This window comes from Struthio camelus, unplaced genomic scaffold (genome assembly GCF_040807025.1).
Source record: "Struthio camelus isolate bStrCam1 unplaced genomic scaffold, bStrCam1.hap1 HAP1_SCAFFOLD_187, whole genome shotgun sequence".
NCBI classification, from domain to species: Eukaryota; Metazoa; Chordata; class Aves; order Struthioniformes; family Struthionidae; genus Struthio; species Struthio camelus.
The window spans coordinates 8,130-33,955 of NW_027182706.1; the positions used below are offsets into that span (position 1 = coordinate 8,130).

A 25,826-nucleotide genomic window follows, 5' to 3' on the forward strand; every position below is an offset into this window, starting at 1 on the left:
GGATGGAGGGAGGGGGAGGGCTGGAGGGAGGGAGGGAGGGAGGGGGGCGGACGGAGGGGGAGGCGGGGGCGGACGTCCGGTCCCTTTAAGCGCGGTCGCTCCGTGACATCACGGGGCCGGGGAGGGGGCTGCGCTCCTCCATCCCCCCGGCTGCCTCCTCCGGCCCCCCGGCTCCTCCATCCCCCCGGCTGCCTCCTCCATCCCCCCGGCTCCTCCATCCCCCCCGGCTGCCTCCTCCGGCCCCCCGGCTCCTCCATCCCCCCGGCTGCCTCCTCCGGCCCCCCGGCTCCTCCATCCCCCCGGCTGCCTCCTCCGGCCCCCCGGCTCCTCCATCCCCCCGGCTGCCTCCTCCGGCCCCCCCGGCTCCTCCATCTCCCCAGTCCCCCCGGCTGCCTCCGGCCCTCCATCTCCCCGGCCCCCTCAGCTCCTCCATCTCCCCAGTCCCCCCGGCTCCTCCATCCCCCCGGCTGCCTCCATCCCTCCATCTCTCCGCCGCCGCCTCCCTCCTGGTGCGGCGCTCGTCCGCCCCGCGGCCCCCTCCGGCCTCCATCCCTCCCTCCATCCCTCCGGCCTCCCTCCATCCTCCCTCCATCTCCATCCCTCCATCCCTCCCTCCATCCTCCCTCCATCCTCCCTCCATCTCCATCCCTCCCTCCATCCCTCCGGCCTCCCTCCATCCTCCCTCCGTCCGTCCGTCCGTCCGTCCGTCCCCGTTTCCATCCCCCATCCCGGCCCCGCCGCCCCCCCCCCATGGCGAGTCGGGTCCCGGGCGCCCCGGGGACACCGCAGCGGGGACACGCGTGACGGTGAGCGGTGGGACACGCGTGTGCGGGGGGGACGCGCGTGTGCGGGGGGAGGGGACGCGTGTGCGAGGGGAGGGGACACGCGTGTGCGGGGGGAGGGGACGCGTGTGCGAGGGGAGGGGACACGCGTGTGCGGGGGGAGGGGACACGCGTGTGCGAGGGGAGGGGACGCGCGTGTGCGGGGGGAGGGGACACTCGTGTGCGGGGGGAGGGGACGCGTGTGCGAGGGGAGGGGACACGCGTGTGCGAGGGGAGGGGACACGTGTGTGCGGGGGGAGGGGACACTCGTGTGCGGGGGGAGGGGACGCGCGTGTGCAGGGGGAGGGGACACTCGTGTGCGAGGGGAGGGGACACGCGTGTGCGGGGGGAGGGGACGCGCGTGTGCGAGGGGAGGGGACACGCGTGTGCGTGGGGAGGGGACACGCGTGTGCAGGGGGAGGGGACACTCGTGTGCGGGGGGAGGGGACGCGCGTGTGCAGGGGGAGGGGACACTCGTGTGCGGGGGGAGGGGACGCGCGTGTGCGAGGGGAGGGGACGCGCGTGTGCGAGGGGAGGGGACGCGTGTGCAGGGGGAGGGGACGCGCGTGTGCGAGGGGAGGGGACGCGTGTGCAGGGGGAGGGGACGCGCGTGTGCGGGGGGAGGGGACGCGCGTGATGGTGAACGGTGGTACACGCGTGTGCAGGGAGGACACGTGGGAGGGAGGGAACACACGTGTGCGGGGAGGACACGCGTGTGGGGGGAGGAGTCACGCGTGACAGTGGGCAGCAGCACATGCATGTGCGAGGGCAGCGACCCCCCCCCCAGGCAGGGCACACGCGTGTGCAGGGTGAGAACCCCCTCATCCACGTGTGCAAGGGCCACGCGTGTGCGGGACGGGCAGAGCGTGTGCACGAGGGCCAGGACACGCGTGTGCGTGTGCAGCACCGGCTGCAGAGCCGCGAGAGCACACGCGTGTCCCCGGGCGAGGAGCCGTGTCCAGGCGTGCAGACGCCTCCGGGCGTGGAGCCGTGCGGGCGCGTGCACACGTGCCGACACGCGTGTGCGGGCGCAGGCAGGAGGAGCGGCTGCAGCAGCCGGGCGCTGACGCTGCTCAGCAGCGCGTTGGGGGCGTGCGGGCGCGTGCACACGTGCCGACACGCGTGTGCGGGCGCAGGCAGGAGGAGCGGCTGCAGCAGCCGGGCGCTGACGCTGCTCAGCAGCGTGTTCGGGGCGTGCGGGCGCGTGCACACGTGCCGACACGCGTGTGCGGGCGCAGGCCGGAGGAGCGGCTGCAGCAGCCGGGCGCTGACGCTGCTCAGCAGCGCGTTGGGGGCGTGCGGGCGCGTGCACACGTGCCGACACGCGTGTGCGGGCGCAGGCCGGAGGAGCGGCTGCAGCAGCCGGGCGCTGACGCTGCTCAGCAGCGCGTTGGGGGCGTGCGGGCACGTGCACACGTGCCGACACGCGTGTGCGGGCGCAGGCAGGAGGAGCGGCTGCAGCAGCCGGGCGCTGACGCTGCTCAGCAGCGCGTTGGGGCGTGCGGGCACGTGCACACGTGCCGACACGCGTGTGCGGGCGCAGGCAGGAGGAGCGGCTGCAGCAGCCGGGCGCTGACGCTGCTCAGCAGCGCGTTGGGGGCGTGCGGGCACGTGCACACGTGCCGACACGCGTGTGCGGGCGCAGGCAGGATGAGCGGCTGCAGCAGCCGGGCGCTGACGCTGCTCAGCAGCGTGTTCGGGGCGTGCGGGCGCGTGCACACGTGCCGACACGCGTGTGCGGGCGCAGGCAGGAGGAGCGGCTGCAGCAGCCGGGCGCTGACGCTGCTCAGCAGCGCGTTGGGGGCGTGCGGGCGCGTGCACACGTGCCGACACGCGTGTGCGGGCGCAGGCCGGAGGAGCGGCTGCAGCAGCCGGGCGCTGACGCTGCTCAGCAGCGTGTTCGGGGCGTGCGGGCGCGTGCACACGTGCCGACACGCGTGTGCGGGCGCAGGCAGGAGGAGCGGCTGCAGCAGCCGGGCGCTGACGCTGCTCAGCAGCGCGTTGGGGGCGTGCGGGCGCGTGCACACGTGCCGACACGCGTGTGCGGGCGCAGGCAGGAGGAGCGGCTGCAGCAGCCGGGCGCTGACGCTGCTCAGCAGCGTGTTCGGGGCGTGCGGGCGCGTGCACACGTGCCGACACGCGTGTGCGGGCGCAGGCAGGATGAGCGGCTGCAGCAGCCGGGCGCTGACGCTGCTCAGCAGCGCGTTGGGGGCGTGCGGGCGCGTGCACACGTGCCGACACGCGTGTGCGGGCGCAGGCCGGAGGAGCGGCTGCAGCAGCTGGGCGCTGACGCTGCTCAGCAGCGTGTTCGGGGCGTGCGGGCGCGTGCACACGTGCCGACACGCGTGTGCGGGCGCAGGCAGGATGAGCGGCTGCAGCAGCCGGGCGCTGACGCTGCTCAGCAGCGTGTTCGGGGCGTGCGGGCGCGTGCACACGTGCCGACACGCGTGTGCGGGCGCAGGCAGGATGAGCGGCTGCAGCAGCCGGGCGCTGACGCTGCTCAGCAGCGCGTTGGGGCGTGCGGGCGCGTGCACACGTGCCGACACGCGTGTGCGGGCGCAGGCAGGAGGAGCGGCTGCAGCAGCCGGGCGCTGACGCTGCTCAGCAGCGCGTTGGGGGCGTGCGGGCGCGTGCACACGTGCCGACACGCGTGTGCGGGCGCAGGCAGGATGAGCGGCTGCAGCAGCCGGGCGCTGACGCTGCTCAGCAGCGTGTTCGGGGCGTGCGGGCGCGTGCACACGTGCCGACACGCGTGTGCGGGCGCAGGCAGGATGAGCGGCTGCAGCAGCCGGGCGCTGACGCTGCTCAGCAGCGCGTTGGGGGCGTGCGGGCGCGTGCACACGTGCCGACACGTGTGTGCGGGCGCAGGCAGGAGGAGCGGCTGCAGCAGCCGGGCGCTGACGCTGCTCAGCAGCGTGTTGGGGGCGTGCGGGCGCGTGCACACGTGCCGACACGCGTGTGCGGGCGCAGGCAGGATGAGCGGCTGCAGCAGCCGGGCGCTGACGCTGCTCAGCAGCGTGTTGGGGGCCGTGCGGGCGCGTGCACACGTGCCGACACGCGTGTGCGGGCGCAGGCAGGATGAGCGGCTGCAGCAGCCGGGCGCTGACGCTGCTCAGCAGTGTGTTCGGGGCGTGTGGGCGCGTGCACACGTGCCGACACGCGTGTGCGGGCGCAGGCAGGATGAGCGGCTGCAGCAGCCGGGCGCTGACGCTGCTCAGCAGCGTGTTGGGGGCGTGCGGGCGCGTGCACACGTGCCGACACGCGTGTGCGGGCGCAGGCAGGATGAGCGGCTGCAGCAGCCGGGCGCTGACGCTGCTCAGCAGCGCGTTGGGGGCGTGCGGGCGCGTGCACACGTGCCGACACGCGTGTGCGGGCGCAGGCAGGAGGAGCGGCTGCAGCAGCCGGGCGCTGACGCTGCTCAGCAGCGCGTTGGGGGCGTGCGGGCGCGTGCACACGTGCCGACACGCGTGTGCGGGCGCAGGCAGGATGAGCGGCTGCAGCAGCCGGGCGCTGACGCTGCTCAGCAGCGTGTTCGGGGCGTGCGGGCGCGTGCACACGTGCCGACACGCGTGTGCGGGCGCAGGCAGGATGAGCGGCTGCAGCAGCCGGGCGCTGACGCTGCTCAGCAGCGCGTTGGGGGCGTGCGGGCGCGTGCACACGTGCCGACACGCGTGTGCGGGCGCAGGCAGGAGGAGCGGCTGCAGCAGCCGGGCGCTGACGCTGCTCAGCAGCGCGTTGGGGGCGTGCGGGCGCGTGCACACGTGCCGACACGCGTGTGCGGGCGCAGGCAGGATGAGCGGCTGCAGCAGCCGGGCGCTGACGCTGCTCAGCAGCGTGTTCGGGGCGTGCGGGCGCGTGCACACGTGCCGACACGCGTGTGCGGGCGCAGGCAGGATGAGCGGCTGCAGCAGCCGGGCGCTGACGCTGCTCAGCAGCGTGTTGGGGGCGTGTGGGCGCGTGCACACGTGCCGACACGCGTGTGCGGGCGCAGGCAGGATGAGCGGCTGCAGCAGCCGGGCGCTGACGCTGCTCAGCAGCGTGTTCGGGGCGTGTGGGCTGCTCCTGGTCGGCGTCGCCGTCAGCACCGACCACTGGCTCTACCTGGAGGAAGGCGTCGTGCTGCCCCACAACCAGAGCACGCAGCTGCGCATGGGCCTCCACGCCGGCCTCTGGCGCGTCTGCTTCTTCGCCGGTACCGGCTCCCGCCGCCGCGCACACGCCAACGCGCTCCTCTGCACGCTCCCTGCATGCTTGTTGCGCGCTCGCTGCCTGCTTCCCTGCACGCCGTGCAAGCCCCGTGCACACGCCACGCACGTGCCGTGCACACGCCGTGCACCTTCCTATGCGTGCGCCATGCCCACGCCATGCCCACGCCATGCACACGCCATGCACGTGCCGTGCACACGCCGTGCACACCTTATGCATGCACCGTGCACACGCCATGCACATGCTATGCACATCCTCTGCCCATACCGTGCACACACCATGCACACACCATGCACACGCCGTGCACATCCTATGCATGCATGCACCATGCACACGCCATGCACATACCATGCCCACACCGTGCACATCCTATGCATGCATGCACCATGCACACGCCATGCACATACCATGCACACGCCGTGCACATCCTATGCATGCACGCACCATGCCCACGCCATGCACATACCATGCACACGCCGTGCACACGCCGTGCACATCCTATGCATGCATGCACCATGCACACGCCATGCACACACCATGCCCACACAGTGCACACGCCATGCACACGCCATGCACACACCATGCCCACGCCGTGCACATCCTATGCATGCACGCACCATGCACACGCCATGCACACACCATGCCCACACAGTGCACACGCCATGCACACGCCATGCACACACCATGCCCACGCCGTGCACATCCTATGCATGCACGCACCATGCACACGCCATGCACATACCATGCACACACCATGCACACGCCGTGCACATCCTATGCATGCACGCACCATGCACACGCCATGCACACACCATGCCCACACCGTGCACACGCCACGCACATGCCATGCCCACGCCGTGCACATCCTATGCATGCATGCACCATGCACACGCCATGCACATGCTATGCACATCCTCTGCCCACACCGTGCACACGCCATGCACATGCCATGCACACACCATGCCCACGCCGTGCACATCCTATGTGTGCATGCACCATGCACACGCCATGCACATACCATGTACATGCCATGTACATCCTATGCCCATGCCATGCAAGCACCATGCACACGCCATGCACATGCCACGCACACACCATGCACATCCTATGCCCACGCCATGCAAGCACCATGCACACGCCATGCACACAGCATACACATACCATGCACATGCCATACACACGCCATGCATATACCATGCACACGCCATGCACATGCCACGCACACACCATGCACATCCTATGCCCACGCCATGCAAGCACCATGCACATGCCATGCACACAGCATACACATACCATGCACATGCCATACACACGCCATGCATATACCATGCACACGCCATGCACATGCACGCACACGCCCTGCTTCTGCTCCCACGTGTTTCCCAATGCTTTTCTACATGCTTTTTGCATGTTCACTGCATGGTCTGCACACACCAAGCACACACCACACGCATGGCACACACACGCCATGCACACGCCATGCACACGCCATACACATGCCATGCACACGCCACACATGCTTCCCGCATGCTTCCCACACACGTCACACGCGTGCGCGCCCCGACGGTGCCACGGGGGGATGGGGTGACACGGGACGGGGGTTACGGGTGCTGGGGCACGGGGTGACCCGGGCTGTGCGGCTGCAGGGGTGACGGGGTGCACGGGTGACGCTTGTCCTGGGTGTGTGGGTGACCCCGGGAAACGGTGTGCGGGTGACGGGTGCGCTGGGTGTTGGGCACACAGGTGACCCGGGGCGTGGGAGTGATGGGTGACAGGGCACACGGGTGACGCAGGTGACGGGTGACACAGACTGCGGGTGACATGGGCTGCCAGGTCCTGGGTGACACGGGTGACATGGGGTGTGCAGGTGATGGGTGTTGGGGCACATGGGTGATACAGGTGCCGGGTGACATGGGGTGCCGGGTGACATGTGTGATGGGGTGCTGGGTGACACAGGTGCTGGGTGACACAGGGGACATGGATACCAGGTGACATGGGTACTGGGTGACATGAGCGCTGGGTGACACAGTTGCGGGTGACATGGGGTGCCAGGGTGACACGAGTGAGCCGGGGGTGGTTGACAGGGGTGTTGGGGTAACACAGGTGCTGGGTGACGTGGGTGCTGGGTGACCTGGGTGCCGGGGTGACACGCATGACCCAGGTGTGGGTGCTGGGGTAATATGGGTGGTGGGTGACACAGGTGTCAGGTGACACGGGTGCCGGGTGTTGCGTGTGCTGGGTGTCATGGGTATGGGTCACTCAGGTGCCGTGGGTACCGGGTGACGTGGGTGATGTGGGTGCCACGAGTGCAGGTGATACGGGTGTGGATGTCACGGGTGATGTGGGTGTGTGTGCCGCGGGTGTCACGGGTGTGGGTGCCGTGGGTGCCGCGGGTGACATGGGTGTGGGTGCTGTGGGTGTGGGTACCCTGGGTGACACGGGGTGAGTGCATGCGATGCGGGTGCGGGTGACACGGGTGTGGGTGGCACAGGTGACACGGGTGCCGGTGATGTGGGTGTGGGTGAAGTGGGTGACGGGGGGGTGCGGGTGACATGGGGTGGGTGCAGGTGATGCGGATGTGGATGATGCGGGTGTGGGTGCCGCGGGTGACATGGGTGCGGGTGCTGCCGGTGACAGGAGTGCGGGTAATGTGGGTGACAGGGCTGCAGGTGACATGGGTGAGGGTGACAGGGGTGCGGGGTGACATGGGTGTGGGTGCTGCAGGTGACGGGGTGCAGGTGACATGGGTGTGGGTGATGCGGGTGACGGGTGTGGGTGACACGGGGTGGGTGCAGGTGACGTGGGTGAGGGTGCCACGGGTGCCATGGGTGACAGGGGTGCAGGTGACATGGGTGACATGGATGTGGGTGACATGGGTGTGGGTGCCGTGGGTGACATGGGTGCAGGTGACAGGGGTGCGGGTGACACGGGGTGGGTGCAGGTGCCGCGGGTGCGGGTGCCGTGGGTGCTGCGAGTGACAGGGGTGTGGGTGACATGGGTGCAGGTGACGCGGGTGACACGGGTGTGGGTGACACGGGTGCAGGTGACATGGCTGTGGGGGAAACGGGTGTGAGTGATGTGGGTGACAGGGGTGTGGGTGACATGGGTGTGGGTGACGCGGGGTGACAGGGGTGCGGGTGCCGTGGGTGCCGCGGGTGCGGGTGAAAAGGGTGTGGGTGCTGCAGGTGTGGGTGACACAGGGGTGGGTGCCACGGGGTGCGGGTGCCATGGGTGCGGGTGCCGCGGGGTGGGTGCGGGTGACATAGGTGTGGGTGACACGGGTTGGGTGCGGGTGACACAGGGGCGGGTGCCACGGGGTGCCATGGGTGCGGGTGCCGCGGGTGCGGGTGCCGCGGGGTGGGTGCGGGTGACATAGGTGCGGGTGACATAGGTGCGGGTGACGCAGGTGCGGGTGCCGCGGGTGCAGGTGCCGCGGGTGCGGGTGCCGCGGGGTGGGTGCGGGTGCCGCGGGTGCGGGTGCCGCGGGTGCGGGTGCCGCGGGGTGGGTGCGGGTGCCGCGGGGTGGGTGCGGGTGCCACGGGTGCGGGTGCCGCGGGTGCGGGTGACGCGGGTGCCGCGGCGCAGGGCGGGAGAAGGGCCGCTGCGTCGCCTCCGAGTATTTCCTGGAGCCCGAAATCAACCTGGTGACGGAGAACACCGAGAACATCCTCAGTGCGTGCGGCTGTAGGGCCGGCGGCTGTAGCGCCGGCGGCTGTAGGGCCGGGGAGGTTGTGCGGTCTCGAGTGGGGGGGGGCTATAGGGGCCAGGGGGGTCCATAGGGGCTGCGGGGTGGTAGGGTCTTGGGGGGGGTCTATAGGGGTTGTGGGGGCTATGGGGGCCATGGGGGGCTCTCTGGGGGGGTCTATAGGGGCTGGGGGTCTTTGGGGGGTCCATGGGGGTCTATGGGGGGGTGCATGGGGGGTCTATGGGGGGATGTCTGGGGGGGTCCTTGGGGGGCGCATAGGGGGAATCCGTGGGTGGGGTGCAGGGAGGGGGGGCATGGAGGGGGTCTTGGGGGGGCCGGGGGGGGTCCATGAGGATGTCTATGGGGGTGGGGTCTATGGGGGGGTCCCGGGGGGGGGTCCATGAGGATATCTATGGGGGGGTCTATGGGGGGGTCCCGGGGGGGGTCCATGAGGATGTCTATGGGGGGGGTCTATGGGGTGGGGGTCTGGGGGGGTCCATGAGGATGTCTATGGGGGTGGGGGGGGTCTATGGGGGGGGTCCCGGGGGGGGTCCATGAGGATGTCTATGGGGGTGGGGGGTCTATGGGGTGGGGGTCTGGGGGGGGTCCATGAGGATGTCTATTGGGGGGGGTCTATGGGGGGTCCCGGGGGGGTCCATGAGGATGTCTATGGGGTGGGGGGGTCTATGGGGGGGTCCCGGGGGGGTCCATGAGGATGTCTATGGGGGTGGGGGGGGTCTATGGGGGGTCCCGGGGGGGTCCATGAGGATGTCTATGGGGGTGGGGTCTATGGAGGGGTCCCGGGGGGGTCCATGAGGATGTCTATGGGGGTGGGGGGGGTCTATGGGGGGTCCCGGGGGGGGTCCATGAGGATGTCTATGGGGGGGGTCTATGGGGGGGGTCCCGGGGGGGGTCCATGAGGATGTCTATGGGGGGGGTCTATGGGGGGGTCCTGGGGGGGTCCATGAGGATGTCTATGGGGTGGGGGGGTCTATGGGGGGGTCCCGGGGGGGTCCATGAGGATGTCTATGGGGGGGGTCTATGGGGGGTCCCGGGGGGGTCCATGAGGATGTCTATGGGGGTGGGGGGGGTCTATGGGGGGTCCCGGGGGGGTCCATGAGGATGTCTATGGGGGTGGGGGGGGTCTATGGGGGGTCCTGGGGGGGTCCATGAGGATATCTATGGGGGGTCTATGGGGGGGGTCCCGGGGGGGGTCCATGAGGATGTCTATGGGGGGGTCTATGGGGGGGGTCCTGGGGGTTGTCCATGAGGATGTCTATGGGGGGGTCTGTGGGGGGGTCCTGGGGGGGGTCGGCCGGGGCTGAGCCCCCCCTGCCCCCCCCAGAGACGGTGCGCACGGCGACCCCCTTCCCCATGGTCAGCCTCTTCCTCGTCTTCACGGCCTTCGTCATCAGCAACGTGGGCCACATCCGGCCCCAGCGCACCCTCCTGGCCTTCGTCGCCGGCATCTTCTTCATCCTCTCGGGTGAGGGACCCCCCAGACCCCCCGGGACCCCCCCGGGACCCCCCGGGACCCCCAACCCCCCCCGCACCCACATCCGGCCCCAGCGCACCCTCCTGGCCTTCGTCGCCGGCATCTTCTTCATCCTCTCGGGTGAGGGACCCCCCAGACCCCCCCAGACCCCCCCGGGACCCCCCGGACCCCCAACCCCCCCCGCACCCACATCCGGCCCCAGCGCACCCTCCTGGCCTTCGTCGCCGGCATCTTCTTCATCCTCTCGGGTGAGGGACCCCCCAGACCCCCCGGGACCCCCCCGGGACCCCCGGGACCCCCAACCCCCCCCGCACCCACATCCGGCCCCAGCGCACCCGCCTGGCCTTCGTCGCCGGCATCTTCTTCATCCTCTCGGGTGAGGGACCCCCCAGACCCCCCGGGACCCCCCCGGGACCCCCCCGGGACCCCCAACCCCCCCCGCACCCACATCCGGCCCCAGCGCACCCTCCTGGCCTTCGTCGCCGGCATCTTCTTCATCCTCTCGGGTGAGGGACCCCCCAGACCCCCCGGGACCCCCGGGACCCCCCGGGACCCCCAACCCCCCCCGCACCCACATCCGGCCCCAGCGCACCCTCCTGGCCTTCGTCGCCGGCATCTTCTTCATCCTCTCGGGTGAGGGACCCCCAGACCCCCCCAGACCCCCCCAGACCCCCCCGGGACCCCCAAGCCCCCCGCACCCACATCCGGCCCCAGCGCACCCTCCTGGCCTTCGTCGCCGGCATCTTCTTCATCCTCTCGGGTGAGGGACCCCACAGACCCCCCGGGACCCCCCCGGGACCCCCCCGGGACCCCCAACCCCCCCCGCACCCACATCCGGCCCCAGCGCACCCTCCTGGCCTTCGTCGCCGGCATCTTCTTCATCCTCTCGGGTGAGGGACCCCACAGACCCCCCGGGACCCCCCGGGACCCCCCGGGACCCCCAACCCCCCCCGCACCCACATCCGGCCCCAGCGCACCCTCCTGGCCTTCGTCGCCGGCATCTTCTTCATCCTCTCGGGTGAGGGACCCCCCAGACCCCCCAGACCCCCCCAGACCCCCCGGGACCCCCACCCCCCCCGCACCCACATCCGGCCCCAGCGCACCCTCCTGGCCTTCGTCGCCGGCATCTTCTTCATCCTCTCGGGTGAGGGACCCCCCAGACCCCCCAGACCCCCCCAGACCCCCCGGGACCCCCAACCCCCCCCGCACCCACATCCGGCCCCAGCGCACCCTCCTGGCCTTCGTCGCCGGCATCTTCTTCATCCTCTCGGGTGAGGGACCCCACAGACCCCCCGGGACCCCCCCGGGACCCCCCGGGACCCCCAACCCCCCCCGCACCCACATCCGGCCCCAGCGCACCCTCCTGGCCTTCGTCGCCGGCATCTTCTTCATCCTCTCGGGTGAGGGACCCCCCAGACCCCCCCTAGACCCTCCCCAGACCCCCCCAGGTCCCCTGACACCCCCCAGGACCCCCCCAGGACACCCCCCCAGCCCCCCAGCCCCCCCGGAACCCCCCCAGGACCCCCCTAGACCCCCCCTAGACCCCCCCAGGTCCCCTGACACCCCTCAGGACCCCCCCAAGAACACCCCCCAGCCCCCCCAGCCCCCCAGGACCCCCCCAGGACACCCCCCAGCCCCCCGCAGGCCCTCCCAGGACCCCCCAGAACACCCCCCAGCCCCCCCAGCCCCCCCAGGACCCCCCCAGGACACCCCCCAGCCCCCCGCAGGCCCTCCCAGGACCCCCCCAGAACACCCCCCAGCCCCCCCAGCCCCCCCAGGACCCCCCCAGGACACCCCCCAGCCCCCCCCAGGCCCTCCCAGGACCCCCCAGAACACCCCCCAGCCCCCCCAGCCCCCCCAGGACCCCCCCAGGACACCCCCCAGCCCCCCCAGGCCCTCCCAGGCCCCCCCCAGACCCTCCCCAGACCCCCCAGGTCCCCCCCCCTCCCCTGACACCCCCCAGAACCCCCCCAAGAACACCCCCCAGCCCCCCCAGCCCCCCAGGACCCCCCCAGGCCCCCCCTAGACCCCCCCCAGACCCTCCCGGGTCCCCTGACACCCCCCAGGACACCCCGAGACCCCCCCAGGACGCCCCCAGGATCCCCCTAGATCCCCCCAGGTCCCCCCAGGTCCCCTGACACCCCTCAGGACCCCCCAAGAACAACCCCCAGCCCCCCCAGCCCCCCCAGGACCCCCTCAGGACACCCCCCAGCCCCCCCAGGCCCTCCCAGGCCCTCCCCTAGACCCTCCCCAGACCCCCCCAGGTCCCCTGACACCCCCCAGGACCCCCCCAAGGACACCCCCCAGCCCCCCCAGCCCCCCCAGGCCCCCCCTAGACCCCCCCCCCCCAGACCCTCCCGGGTCCCCTGACACCCCCCAGGACACCCCAAGACCCCCCCAGGATGCCCCCAGGATCCCCCTAGACCCCCCCAGGTCCCCCCAGGTTCCCTGACACCCCTCAGGACCCCCCCAGGCCACCCCCACCCCCCCAGCCCCCCCAGGACCCCCCCAGGACACCCCCCAGCCCCCCCAGGCCCTCCCCTAGACCCTCCCCAGACCCCCCCAGGTCCCCCGACACCCCCTCAGGACCCCCCCAGGCCACCCCCCAGCCCCCCCAGCCCCCCCAGGCCCCCTCTAGACCCCCCCCAGACCCTCCCGGGTCCCCTGACAACCCCCAGGACCCCCCTAGACCCCCCCAGGCCCTCCCAGGCCCTCCCCGGCCCTCCCCTAGACCCTCCCCAGACCCCCCCCAGGTTCCCTGACACCCCCCAGGACCCCCCCAAGGCCACCCCCCAGCCCCCCCAGCCCCCCAGGACCCCCCCAGGACACCCCCCAGCCCCCCCAGGCCCTCCCCTAGACCCTCCCCAGACCCCCCCAGGTCCCCCGACACCCGCCCAGGCCACCCCCCAGCCCCCCCAGCCCCCCCCCAGCCCCCCGGCGGGTGCTGACGGGGGGCCGCAGGGCTGTCGCTGGTGGTGGGGCTGGTGCTCTACATCTCCAGCATCAACGACGAGGTGATGAACCGGCCCGGCGGCTCCGAGCAGTACTTCCAGTACCGCTACGGCTGGTCCTTCGCCTTCGCCGCCTCCTCCTTCCTGCTCAAAGAGGTGCCGCCCCCCCGGAACCCCCCGCGCGCCCCCTCGCACGGCCGCGCACGCTGCTCGCACGGGCAGCGGGCCGCCGCTGCTGCACCGGGAGCCGGCGGGCATCGCACGGGCGTTGCACGGGCATCGCGTGGGGGTTGCACGGGGGTTACACAGGGATTGCACGGGCGTTGCGCGGGGCTTGCACGGGGATCACGTGGGGATTGCGTGGGGTTACACGGGGATTGCACGGGCGTTGCACGGGGATCGCGTGGGGATTGCACAGGGGTTACACGGGGATTGCACGGGCGTTGCGCGGGGCTTGCACGGGCATCGCGTGGGGATTGCGTGGGGTTACACGGGGATTGCACGGGCGTTGCACGGGGATCGCGTGGGGATTGCACAGGGGTTACACGGGGATTGCACGGGCGTTGCGCGGGGCTTGCATGGGCATCGCGTGGGGATTGCGTGGGGTTACACGGGGATTGCACGGGCGTTGCACGGGGGGTTACACGGGGATCACGTGGGGATTGCGTGGGGTTACACGGGGATTGCACGGGCATTGCGCGGGGGTTACACGGGGATCACGTGGGGATTGCGTGGGGTTACACGGGGATTGCACGGGTGTTGCACGGGGATCGCGTGGGGATTGCACAGGGGTTACACGGGGATTGCACGGGCGTTGCACGGTGGTTACACGGGGATCACGTGGGGATTGTGTGGGGTTACACGGGGATTGCACGGGCGTTGCACGGGGGGTTACACGGGGATCACGTGGGGATTGTGTGGGGTTACACGGGGATTGCACGGGCGTTGCACGGGGGGTTACACGGGGATCACGTGGGGATTGTGTGGGGTTACACGGGGATTGCACGGGCGTTGCACGGGGGGTTACACGGGGATCACGTGGGGATTGTGTGGGGTTACACGGGGATTGCACGGGCGTTGCACGGGGGGTTACACGGGGATCACATGGGGATTGCACAGGGGTTACACGGGGATTGCACGGGCGTTGCACAGGGGGTTACACTGGGATCACGTGGGGATTGCACAGGGGTTACACGGGGATTGCACGGGCGTTGCACAGGGGGTTACACGGGGATCACGTGGGGATTGCACAGGGGTTACACGGGGATTGCACGGGCGTTGCACGGGGGTTACACGGGGATCACGTGGGGATTGCACAGGGGTTACACGGGGATTGCACGGGCGTTGCACGGTGGTTACACGGGGATCACGTGGGGATTGCACAGGGATTACACGGGGATTGCACGGGCGTTGCACGGGGGTTACACGGGGATCACGTGGGGATTGCACAGGGGTTGCACGGGGATTGCACGGGTGTTGCACGGGGGGTTACACGGGGATCGTGTTGGGATTGCGTGGGGATTGCACGGGGGTTACATGGAGGTTACACGGGGATTGCGTGGGGATCATGTGGGGATTGCACGGGGATTGCACGGGGATCACGTGAGGATTGTGTGGGGATTGCGCAGGGATTGCGCAGGGGTTGCACAGGGATCGCGTGGGGATTGCACAGGGGTTACACGGGGATCACGTGGAGATTGCACGGGGTTCGCGTGGGGATTGCACGGGGATTGCACAGGGGTTACATGGGGGTTGCAGGGGGATCGCGTGGGGATTGCACAGGGATTGCAAAGGGATCGCGTGGGCATTGCACAGGGATTGCATGGGGATTGCACGGGGATTGCACAGGTATTGCACAGGGATCATGCAGGGATTGCACGGGGATTGCACGAGGATTGCACAGGGATTGCACGAGGATTGCACGGGGATTGTGAGGGGATTGCATGGGGTTTGCCGCTGTGGTGCACCCTGGTGCACGGCCCCGCACCGTGCTGCACCGTGCTGTGCTGTGCCCTGGTGCACTGTGCTGCAGCATGCGGCGGTGCAGCGTGCCGCGGTGCACTGTGCTGTGTTGCACCACGTTGCACCACGCTGCGTTGCGCTGCGTTGCGCTGTGCCGCACTGTGCTGTTGCGCTGCCTTGCACCGCGTTGCACCGTGCTGGGTTGCACCATGTTGCACCGCGCCGCGCCGCGCTGCACTGTGCCACGTTGCACAGTGCCGTGCTGCACCGTGCTGCTCCGTGCCATGCTGCACCGCGCCGTGCTGCACCGCTCCGCACCGTGCCATGTTGCACCATGATGCACCATGTTTCACCGTGCCGCACCATGCCGCGTCGTGCCGTGCCGTGTTGCACCGTGTTGCACTGCGCCGCACCGTGCCATGTTGCACCACGCCGCACCGTGCCGTGCTGTGTTGCACCGTGCTGCGCCATGTTGCACCATGTTGCACTGCGCCGCATCATGCCACATTGCACCGTGCCGCACCGTGCCATGCCGTGTTGCACCGTGTTGCACTGTGCCATGCTGCGTTGCACCGTGTTGCACCGTGCTGTGCCGTGTTGCACCGTGTTGCACCGTGCCGTGCCGTATTGCAGTGTTGAACCGTGCTGCACTGTATTGCACCATGCTGCACCATGTTGCACCGCGCCATGCCGTGCTGTGTTGCACCGCGCCGTGCCATGTTGCACTGCACCGCGCCGGTGTTGCACCGCACCGTGCTGCGCCGTGTTGCACCGCACCACGCCGTGCCATGTTGCACCGCGCCGTGCCGTGTTGCACTGCACCACACCGCGCCGTGTTGCACCGTGCTGTGCCATGTTGCACCGCGCCGTACCGTGCCGCGCCATGTTGCACCGTGTTGCACTGCACCGCACCATGCTGTATTGCACCGTGTTGCACCGCGCTGTGTTACACCGTGTTGCACCGCACTGCACCGTGCTGTATTGCACCGTGTTGCACCGTGCCGTGTTGCACCGTGCCGTGTTGCACCGTGTTGCACTGCACCGCACCATGCTGTATTGCACCGTGTTGCACCGCGCTGTGTTACACCGTGTTGCACCGCACCGCACCATGCTGTATTGCACCGTGTTGCACTGCACCGCGCCGTGTTGCACCACGCCGGTGTTGCGCCGTGTTGCACTGCACTGCCTTGTGCGCGCGCCGTGTTGCGCCGCGCCGTGTTGCGCCGCGCCGTGTTGCGCCGCGCCGTGTTAAAGCACTGCACCGCGCCGTGTTGCACCGTGCCGTGTTGCACCGTGTTGCACTGCACCACGCCGTGTTGCACCGTGCCGTGTTGCGCCGTGTTGCACCGCGCCGTGTTGCGCCGCGCTGTGTTGCACCGTGTTGCACTGCACCGCGCCGTGTTGCACCGCGCCGTGTTGCGCTGTGTTGCACCGCGCCGTGTTGCGCCGCGCCGTGTTGCACCGCACCGTGTTGCGCCGCGCCGTGTTGCACCGCGCTGTGTTTGCACCGTGCCGTGTTGCACTGCACCGCGCCGTGTTGCACCGCACCGTGTTGCACCACGCCGTGTTGCACCACACCGTGTTGCGCCGCGCCGTGTTGCACCGCGCCGGGGCGGGCGGCGCGCCGGGGCGCTGTCACCCCATGGGCGCCGTGGCGCTGTCGTCCCGCAGGGCGCGGGGGTGATGTCCGTGTACCTGTTCACGCAGCGCTACGCCCAGGAGGAGGGCTGCCGGGCGCCGGCGGCCCTGCTGCGCCCCCGGCTCAGCGCCTGCTCCGGCCTCTCGGGCCGCCTGCTGCCGCCCGCCCGCCCGGCCCCGCAGCCCCTCCGAGGCCTCGTCGCAGGGCTCCGCCGGCGGTGGCCTCGGCGGTGGCCTCGGCGGTGGCCCCGGCGGTGGCCCCGGCCGGCCCCGCCGCCCCCCGCTCCTCTACCTGCCCCGCGGCCACCTCTCCACCTCGCCCTGCTAGCCGGGCACGCCGGGGGGACAGCGGGCGCCTTGGGGACAGCGGGCACCTTGGGGACAGCGGGCACCTTGGGGACACCCGGGGCCTTGGGGACACCTGGGAGCTTGGGGACACCTGGGGCTTTGGGGACACCCGGGACCTTGGGGACACCTGGGAGCTTGGGGACACCCGGGACCTTGGGGACACTGGGGGCTTTGGGGACACCAGGGGCTCTGGGGACACCTGGGACCTTGGGGACACTTGGGGCTGCAGGGACACTTGGGGCTCTGGGGACACTTGGGACCTTGGGGACACCACCAGCTCTGGGGACACCAGGAGCTCTGGGGACACCAGGGGCTCTGGGGACACTGGCAGCTCTGGGGACACCTGGGACCTTGGGGACACTTGGGGCTGCAGGGACACTTGGGGCTCTGGGGACACCTGGGACCTTGGGGACAGCAGGGGCTCTGGGGACACCCAGGACCTTGGGGACACCAGGGGCTCCTGGGACACCTGGGGCTTTGGGGACATCTGGGACCTTGGGGACACTGACAGCTCTGGGGCCATCAGGGGTTCTGGAGACACTGGGAGCTTGGGGACACCGGGGGCTCTGGGGACACCAGGGGCTGTGGGGACACCACGGACATCAGGGGCTGCAGGGGCCATGGGGACACCTGGGACATTGGGGACCCCAGCGGTGGCAGGGGCCATGGGGACCCCAGGGGTGGCCGGGACCCCAGGGGCTCTGGGGATATCGGTGACACCAGGGGGTGGCGGGAGCCATGGCAACACCAAGGACACCAGGGGCTGTGGGGACACCTGGGACCTTGGGGACAACCAGGGGTGGCAGGGGCCCCCAGGGGCTCTGGGGACACCAGGGGCTGCAGGGACCTTGGGGACACAAAGGACATTGGGAGCTGTGGGGACACCTTGGGGACCCCGGGGAGCGCAGGGACGCTGTGGGTGGCAGCACCCATGGGGACATCGGGGGCTGTGGGGACATGAAGGACCTTGGGGGCGCTGGGGGCCGTGGGGACGGTGGAGGCCACCGGGGACGGCAGAGATGGGGCCGGGACGCCGGGGGGGACACATGGGGACACTGGGGACACCACGGCCCCATCCCCGTCCCCTTCACGGTGCCATCTCGGTCACTACGGAAATGGCTCTGGACAGGAAGTGGCTCGGCGGCCATCTTGTCCCACCAACCATGGCCAGTGAAGCTCCACGGCCATCTTGTCCCACCAGCCGTGGTCAACAGTGGGCCGGAAGTGGCTCGGCGGCCATCTTGTCCCACCAACCATGGCCAGTGAAGCTCCACGGCCATCTTGTCCCACCAACCGTGGCCAACAGTGGGCCGGAAGTGGCTCGGCGGCCATCTTGTCCTGCCACCATGGCCGGTGAGGCTTCATGGGCGTCTTCTCCTGTCAGCCGCAGCCAAGAGGGGACAAGGCTTAGCTTGGCAGCCGTCTTGTTCCTCCAACCATGGCCGATGATGGACAAGACATAACTCAGCGGCCATCTTCTGCCAGCCACAGCGAAAAATGGACAGGCCTGAGCTCAGCGGCCATCTTGTCCTGCCAACCATGGCCAATAATAGATAGGGCTTAGCTTGGCAGCCATCTTATCCCGCCAACCATGGCCAACAGTAGACAAGACATGCTTTCTTCTACCAACCACGGCCAAGAATGGACAAGACTGTGCTTGGTGGCCATCTTGTCCCACCAACCTCGGCCAGTGATGGACAAGGTGTGGCTTGGTGGCCATCTTCTCCTGCCAGCCATGGCCGCCGATGGCCAAGACGTGGCTCGGCAGCCGTCTTCTGCCAACCACGGTGAACAATGGACAGGACTGAGCTCGGCGGCCATCTTGTGCCACCAACCATGGCCAATAATAGACCAGATGTGCCTTGGTGGCCATCTTCTCCTACCAACTGTGGCCAATGATGGACAAGACATGGCTCGCTGGGCATCTTCTCCCGCCAACCACAGCCAATGATGGACAGGATGTGGCTCGGCGGCCATTTTGTTCCCCAACCATGACCAACGATGGACAAGATGTGGCTCGGCGGCCATTTTGTCCCCCAACTATGACCAATGATGGACAAGATGTGGCATGGCGGCCATCTTCAGCCAACCACAGCCAGCGATGGACAAGACACAGCTCGGCGGCCATCTTGGTCGTGTCCCCAGTTGCCCTTCCTCCTTCTCCTCCACGTTCCTCCTCCGTCTCCCCGGGATGGACCCCCCCCACCGGGGTCTCCGCTGCCTGAGAGCCCCTTCGGCTTTAGTGACACCCCCCCCAATCCTCAAATTTGGGATGGGGTGGGGGTCTCCCCTGACCTTTGACCCCTGCCCCCTGCCCCCGCGTGGCTGGTCCACGGTGGGGTCGGACCCTCCCACCGCCACCAGCTCCCGTTAGCACAAGTCTTGGGCGGGGGGAGGGAGGGGGGTCCCGGACGCCTGGGTCCTCATGGGGGGGGGAGGTGGGGAGCCTAGAGATTAGAGGGGGCTTGGGGGGGCACCCCAGCTCTTAAAGGGCCAGCAGGGCACCAAAGCCCACCCCCCCCAAAGCCTCTCGGGGCCAGGTGGGGCAGTGGGGGGGGGCCCACCCCCCCGGTTGGGGGGATTTCTATGGCAATAAACGGCTTCAATATGTAGCTTCCCCCCCCCAAAATATAAGGGGGGGGCCGGGGGGGGTTAGACACTCCCATCCTGGGGGGCAGCATGGGGGTCCCCAGCAATGGTGCCCCCCCCCGCTGGGATAACCCCAGATTTGGGGTCCACTCCCCAGATTTGGGCCCCCCCAAGTTTGGGTCCCCCCCCGCTGTACGATATGTAAATAGGGGATCGGCGCGACCTCAATAAAGATTTCAAATTACCCCCCCTCGTGTGAACCCTCCTGAGACCCCCCCCCAAAATATTCCCTCCCCCCTCCGGGGTCCCCCCCCCTCACTGTGACCCCCCCCAGGACCTCCTGGGGTCAGTGGGGGGCCGTGGAGGGGCTCTAGGGGGCAATAAGGGGGTGATGGGGGCAATAGGGGACTGGGGGGGCAATAGGGGGCCGTGGGGGGGTGACGGGGGCAATAGGGGACTGGGGGGGCAATAGGGGGCCGTGGGGGGGGTGACGGGGGCAATAGGGGACTGGGGGGGCAATAGGGGGCCGTGGGGGGGTGATGGGGGCAATAGGGGACTGGGGGGGCAATGGGGGCCGTGGGGGGGGTGACGGGGGCAATAGGGGACTGGGGGGGCAATAGGGGGCCGTGGGGAGGTGGAGGGGGCGGGACTCCAGAGCAGCCCCGCCCACCCCCAATTCCAGCCCTGCCCAGGGGGCGGGGCCAGCTGGTTGCCGCAATACCGGCCCCGCATCCCTGTCGCCACGGCAACCCTGGGGTACACGCGTGCCCGCGCACACGTCTTCGCCCCGTGCAAACGCATACTTGTGCGCACGCCTCCCCGTGCACACATCTCCCCATGCACATGCCTTCCTTGTGCACATGCGTGCTCGTGCACACGCCTCCCCGTGCACACGCGGGCTCGTGTACATGCCATCCTTGTGCACACGCGTGCTCGTGCACACGCCTCCCCGCGCACACATCTCCCCATGCACACGCGTGCTCGTGCACATGCTTTCCTCTTGCACGCGTGTGCTCATGCACACAGCTCCCTGTGCACACGCGGGACCCGTGCAGACCCCCTGCCCGTGCACACGTGTGCTCGTGCACACCCCCTCCCCGTGCGCACCCCCTCCCCATGCACACCCCTCCTCGTGCACACCCCTCCTCGTGCACACGTGTACTCGTGCACACCCCCTCCCTGTGCACACCCCTCCTCGTGCACACGCGTGCTCGTGCACACCCCCTCCCCATGCACACCCCCTCCCCGTGCACACCCCTCCTCGTGCACACCCCTCCCCGTGCACACGCGTGCTCGTGCACACCCCCTCCCCGTGCACACCCCCTCCCCGTGCACATGCGTGCTCGTGCACACCCCCTCCCCGTGCACACCCCTCCCCGTGCACACCCCTCCTCGTGCACACCCCTCCCCGTGCACACGCGTGCTCGTGCACACCCCCTCCCCGTGCACACCCCTCCCCGTGCACACCCCTCCTCGTGCACACCCCTCCCCGTGCACACCCCCTCCCCGTGCACACGCGTGCTCGTGCACACCCCCTCCCCGTGCACACCCCTCCCCGTGCACACCCCCTCCTCGTGCACACCCCCTCCCCGTGCACACCCCTCCCCGTGCACACCCCCTCCCCGTGCACACCCCTCCTCGTGCACACCCCTCCTCGTGCACACGCGTGCTCGTGCACACCCCCTCCCCATGCACACCCCTCCCCGTGCACACCCCTCCTCGTGCACACCCCCTCCCCGTGCACACCCCCTCCCCGTGCACACGCGTGCTCGTGCACACCCCCTCCCCGTGCACACCCCTCCCCGTGCACACCCCTCCTCGTGCACACCCCTCCTCGTGCACACCCCCTCCCCGTGCACACGTGTGCTCGTGCACACCCCCTCCCCGTGCACACCCCCTCCCCGTGCACACCCCTCCTCGTGCACACCCCTCCTCGTGCACACCCCCTCCCCGTGCACACGCGTGCTCGTGCACACCCCCTCCCCGTGCACACCCCTCCCCGTGCACACGCGTGCTCGTGCACACCCCCTCCCCGTGCACACCCCCTCCCCGTGCACACCCCCTCCTCGTGCACACCCCCTCCTCGTGCACACCCCCTCCCCGTGCACACCCCTCCCCGTGCACACCCCCTCCTCGTGCACACCCCCTCCTCGTGCACACCCCCTCCCCGTGCACACCCCTCCCCGCGCACACCCCTCCCCGTGCACACCCCCTCCTCGTGCACACCCCCTCCCCGTGCACACCCCCTCCTCGTGCACACCCCCTCCCCGTGCACACCCCTCCCCGCGCACACCCCTCCCCGTGCACACCCCCTCCTCGTGCACACCCCCTCCCCGTGCACACCCCTCCCCGCGCACACCCCTCCCCGTGCACACCCCCTCCTCGTGCACACCCCCTCCCCGTGCACACCCCCTCCTCGTGCACACCCCCTCCTCGTGCACACCCCCTCCCCGTGCACACGCGTGCCCCGTGCACACGCCCCCCCCCGGCTCCTTAGCCCCGCCCCCGCTGACGTCACACCCCCCCGCGAATCTTCCAGGCGCTCCCGCTCCGCCCGCCGGTCCCCCCCACCCCCCCCCCCCGCTCCCGGTAGCCCCGCCCCCTCGATAGCTCCGCCCCCTCTGTAGCACCGCCCCCCGCACCGCCCCCGCCCGCTGCAGCCGCACCGGCACCGGCACCCCCGGGCCCCCCCCCCCGGTACTGACCCCCCCAATAGTGGGACCCCCCCCTCCGATACCGACCCCCCCCATAGCGGGACCAGCCCCCCGGGACCGACCCCCCCCCATACCGGCCCCCCCCCCCCCCCCCGGTACAACCGGCCCCTGCGGACCCGGCTCCGTCCCCCCCCCGGCACCGGCCCCCCCCCCGGCGTGTGGTGAGGTAAAAGGGGGGGGTCGGGGCGGTTGGGGGGGGTTGAGGGGGTCCTGGGGGGTGAGGGGCGGTTGGGGGGGCCCTGGGGGGGGTGAAGGGGGGTTTGGGGGGCCGGTGGGGGGCCCTGAGGGTGTTTGGGGGGCTTTTGGGGGGCCCTGGGGGGGTTTGGAGGGGTGTTGGGGGGCGGTGAGGGTCCCTGGGGGGCCCTGGGGGGGTGAAGGGGGGGTTGGGGGGCTTTTGGGGGGCCCTGGGGGGGTTTGGAGGGGTGTTGGGGGGCGGTGAGGGTCCCTGGGGGGCCCTGGCGGGGTGAAGGGGGAGTTGGGGGGCTTTTGGGGGGCCCTGGGGGGGTTTGGAGGGGTGTTGGGGGGCGGTGAGGGTCCCTGGGGGGCCCTGAGGGGGGTGGGGGGTGTTGGGGGTGTTTTGGGGGGCGGTGAGGGGCCCTGGGGGAGGTTGGGGGGGCCCTGGGGGGGTTGGGGGGGGTTGAGGGGGCAGTGAGGGGCCCTGGGGGGGTTTTGGGGGACCCGGGGGGGGTTGGGGGGACGGTGAGGAGCCCTGGGGGGGTTGGGGGGCAGTGAGGGGCCCTTGGGGGGTGTTGGGGGGATTTGGGGGTCAGTGAGGTGTCCTGGGGGGGTGTTGGGGGGATTTGGGGGGCAGTGAGGTGTCCTGGGGGGGGTGTGGGGCAGTGAGGGGGTTGTGGGGGTGTTGGGGGGCAGTGAGGGGCCCTTGGGGGGTGTTGGGGGGATTTGGGGGTCAGTGAGGTGTCCTGGGGGGGTGTTGGGGGGATTTGGGGGGCAGTGAGGTGTCCTGGGGGGGGTGTGGGGCAGTGAGGGGGTTGTGGGGGTGTTGGGGGGCAGTGAGGGGCCCTTGGGGGGGTTTGGCGGGGATTTGGGGGGCAATGAGGTGTCCTGGGGGGGTGTTGGGGGGATTTGGGGGGCAGTGAGGTGTCCTGGGGGGGGTGTGGGGCAGTGAGGGGGTTGTGGGGGTGTTGGGGGGCAGTGAGGGGCCCTTGGGGGGGTTTGGAGGGGATTTGGGGGGCAGTGAGGTGTCCTGGGGGGGTTGTGGGGGTTGTGGGGGTGTTGGGGGGCAGTGACAGGCCCTGGGGGGGTGTTGGGGGGATTTGGGGGGCAATGAGGTGTCCTGGGGGGGGGTTGAGGGGATTTGGGGGGCAATGAGGTGTCCTGGGGGGGGGTTGAGGGGCAATGAGGGGCCCTAAGGGGGTTTGGGGGGATATTAGGGGGGCTGAGGGGGGGATTGGGGGGCAGTGAGGGGTCTTTGGGGGGTATTGGGGGTATTGGAGGAGTTGGGGGGCAGTGAGGGGCCCCGGGGGGGGTTTAAGGGCGATGAGGGCCCCTAAGGGGGTTTGGGGGGATATTAGGGGTCTGGGGGGGGATTGGGGGGAATGGGGGGCAATGAGGGGTCCTGGGGGGGTATTGGGGGTATTGGAGGAGTTGGGGGGCAGTGAGGGGTCCCGGGGGGGGTTGAGTGTATATTGGGGGTGGTGGGGGGCCCTGGGGGGGTTGAGGGGCAGTGAGGGGCCCCGGGGGGGTTTAGGAGGGTATTGAGGGGGTTGGGGGGGGCTTTGGGGGGTATTGGGGGGGAGTAAAGGTCCCCGATGGGGTTTGGGGGCCTTTGGGGCCCTGGGGGTGTTGAGGAGCTCTGGGGGGGGTTGGGGGGCTTCTGAGAGGATTTTGGGGGTCTCGGGGGCCCGGCATGCATTTGGGGGGGGCTTTGAGGGGGTGTCAGGGGCCTTTCGGTGCGGTTGGGGGGCACTGGGGTGTTTTGGGTCCCTTGGGGAGGATTTGGGGGACCTCTGAGGGGGTGTTGAGGGGTCCTGGGGGGGTTGAGAGACTCGGGGGGCTTTGGGGGGGTGTTGGGGGCCTTTTGGGGGTCTGGAGGACTCAAGGGGGCTTGATGGGGGAGGTTGGGGGGCTGGAGGGTTTTGGGGGGCTCCTAGGGGGGTGTTAGAGGCTGGGGGGGCTTTAGGGGGACTTGAAGGTGTTTGGGGTGCAGGGGGGGCTTTGGGGGGCCCCTGGGGTATTTGGGGGACTTGGGGGGGCTCAGGGGTGCAATTGGGGGGCCGTGGGGAGGCGTTAGAGAACTGGGGGGGCAAATGGGGCCCGTGAGGGTTTGGGAGGGTTTTGGGGGAACTTAGAGGTCTCTGAGGACTTCTGGGGGGGCTTTGGGGGGCACAGAGGGGCCAGGGGGCATTTGGGGGGCCCCTGGGGGAAGTTGGGGGGCAGTGAGGGGTGATGGGGGCTTCTGGGGGGCACTGGATGGTATGGGGGGGCGATGAGAGAACAGGGGGGTCCCTGGGGGCTTTGGGGGCACCCTGGTATATTTTGGGGGGCCCTGGGAGAGTTTTGAGGGGACTCTGGGGGGCATTGGGGGGCACCAAGGGGGGTTATGGGGCATTTGGGGGTCCTAGGGGGGATGCTGGGGAGGGTCCGGGAGGTGATGAGGGGTGATGGGGACTGGGGGGGGGCCTGAGGGGTGGGTCGGGGGGGGCTGCTGTGGGGGCGTCAAGGGGATTTGGGGGGCCTGGGGGGGGGTTGGGTGCTGTGGGGGAGGTTGAGGGGGGGCTTTCCTGGCTGGGGGAGGGGCGGGATTCCCCCCACCCCCCAACCAAAGGGGGAAGGGCCCAGGCGTCCGGGTGGGAGAGGCCTCCCCCAGCGCGGTGCGAGGGTGGAGGGGGGGCGCACCCTCGTGCGAGGCTCAGCACCCTCGTGCGATGCCCTGGCTGCCCTCGTGCGAGGCTCAGCACCCTCGTGCAATGCCCTGGCTGCCCTCGTGCGAGGCCCTGCATCCTCGTGCGAGGCCCTGGCTGCCCTCGTGCAAGGCTCAGCACCCTCGTGCAATGCCCTGGCCGCCCTCGTGCGAGGCCCTGCACCCTCGTGCGAGGCCCTGGCCACCCTCGTGCGCAGCCGGCCGCCCTCGTGCGAGGCCCAGCACCCTCGTGCAAGGCCCTGCACCCTCGTGCGAGCCGGCCGCCCTCGTGCTCTCCCCGCAGCCCCGCGCCGTCACGGAGGAGCCGCCCGCCCGTGCGCGCGTGCCCGGGCCCCGGCCGCGGCCCCCTCCATGGACTCGGCCCCCGGCCCGGCCGCCCGCCGCCCCCCGGGGTCCTGAGCCGCGGGCGGGGGCGGGGCAGCCCCGGACGCCTGGGCCCCTCGCCCGGCCTCGACAGGGCCCCGGGGCGCAGCGGTGAGAACAGAGGGGGCCCGGACGCCTGGGTCCCTTCCTTCCTGACATCGGGAGGGCAGTGG

The 25,826-nt window shown here is 70.4% G+C and overlaps 1 protein-coding gene across 1 annotated transcript; it reads left to right on the forward strand.

Annotated features, from left to right (window-relative positions):
- Window positions 1–441: 441 nt before the first annotated feature.
- LOC138065239 (voltage-dependent calcium channel gamma-7 subunit-like) lies at window positions 442–17,211 on the forward strand. The gene is given in 7 exon segments (XM_068929454.1): window positions 442–806; window positions 4,813–5,013; window positions 8,613–8,699; window positions 10,058–10,198; window positions 13,169–13,314; window positions 16,792–16,925; window positions 16,927–17,211. Coding segments are annotated over 6 exon segments (864 nt in total). The 5' UTR covers window positions 442–806; window positions 4,813–4,817; the 3' UTR covers window positions 17,087–17,211.
- Window positions 17,212–25,826: the final 8,615 nt, after the last annotated feature.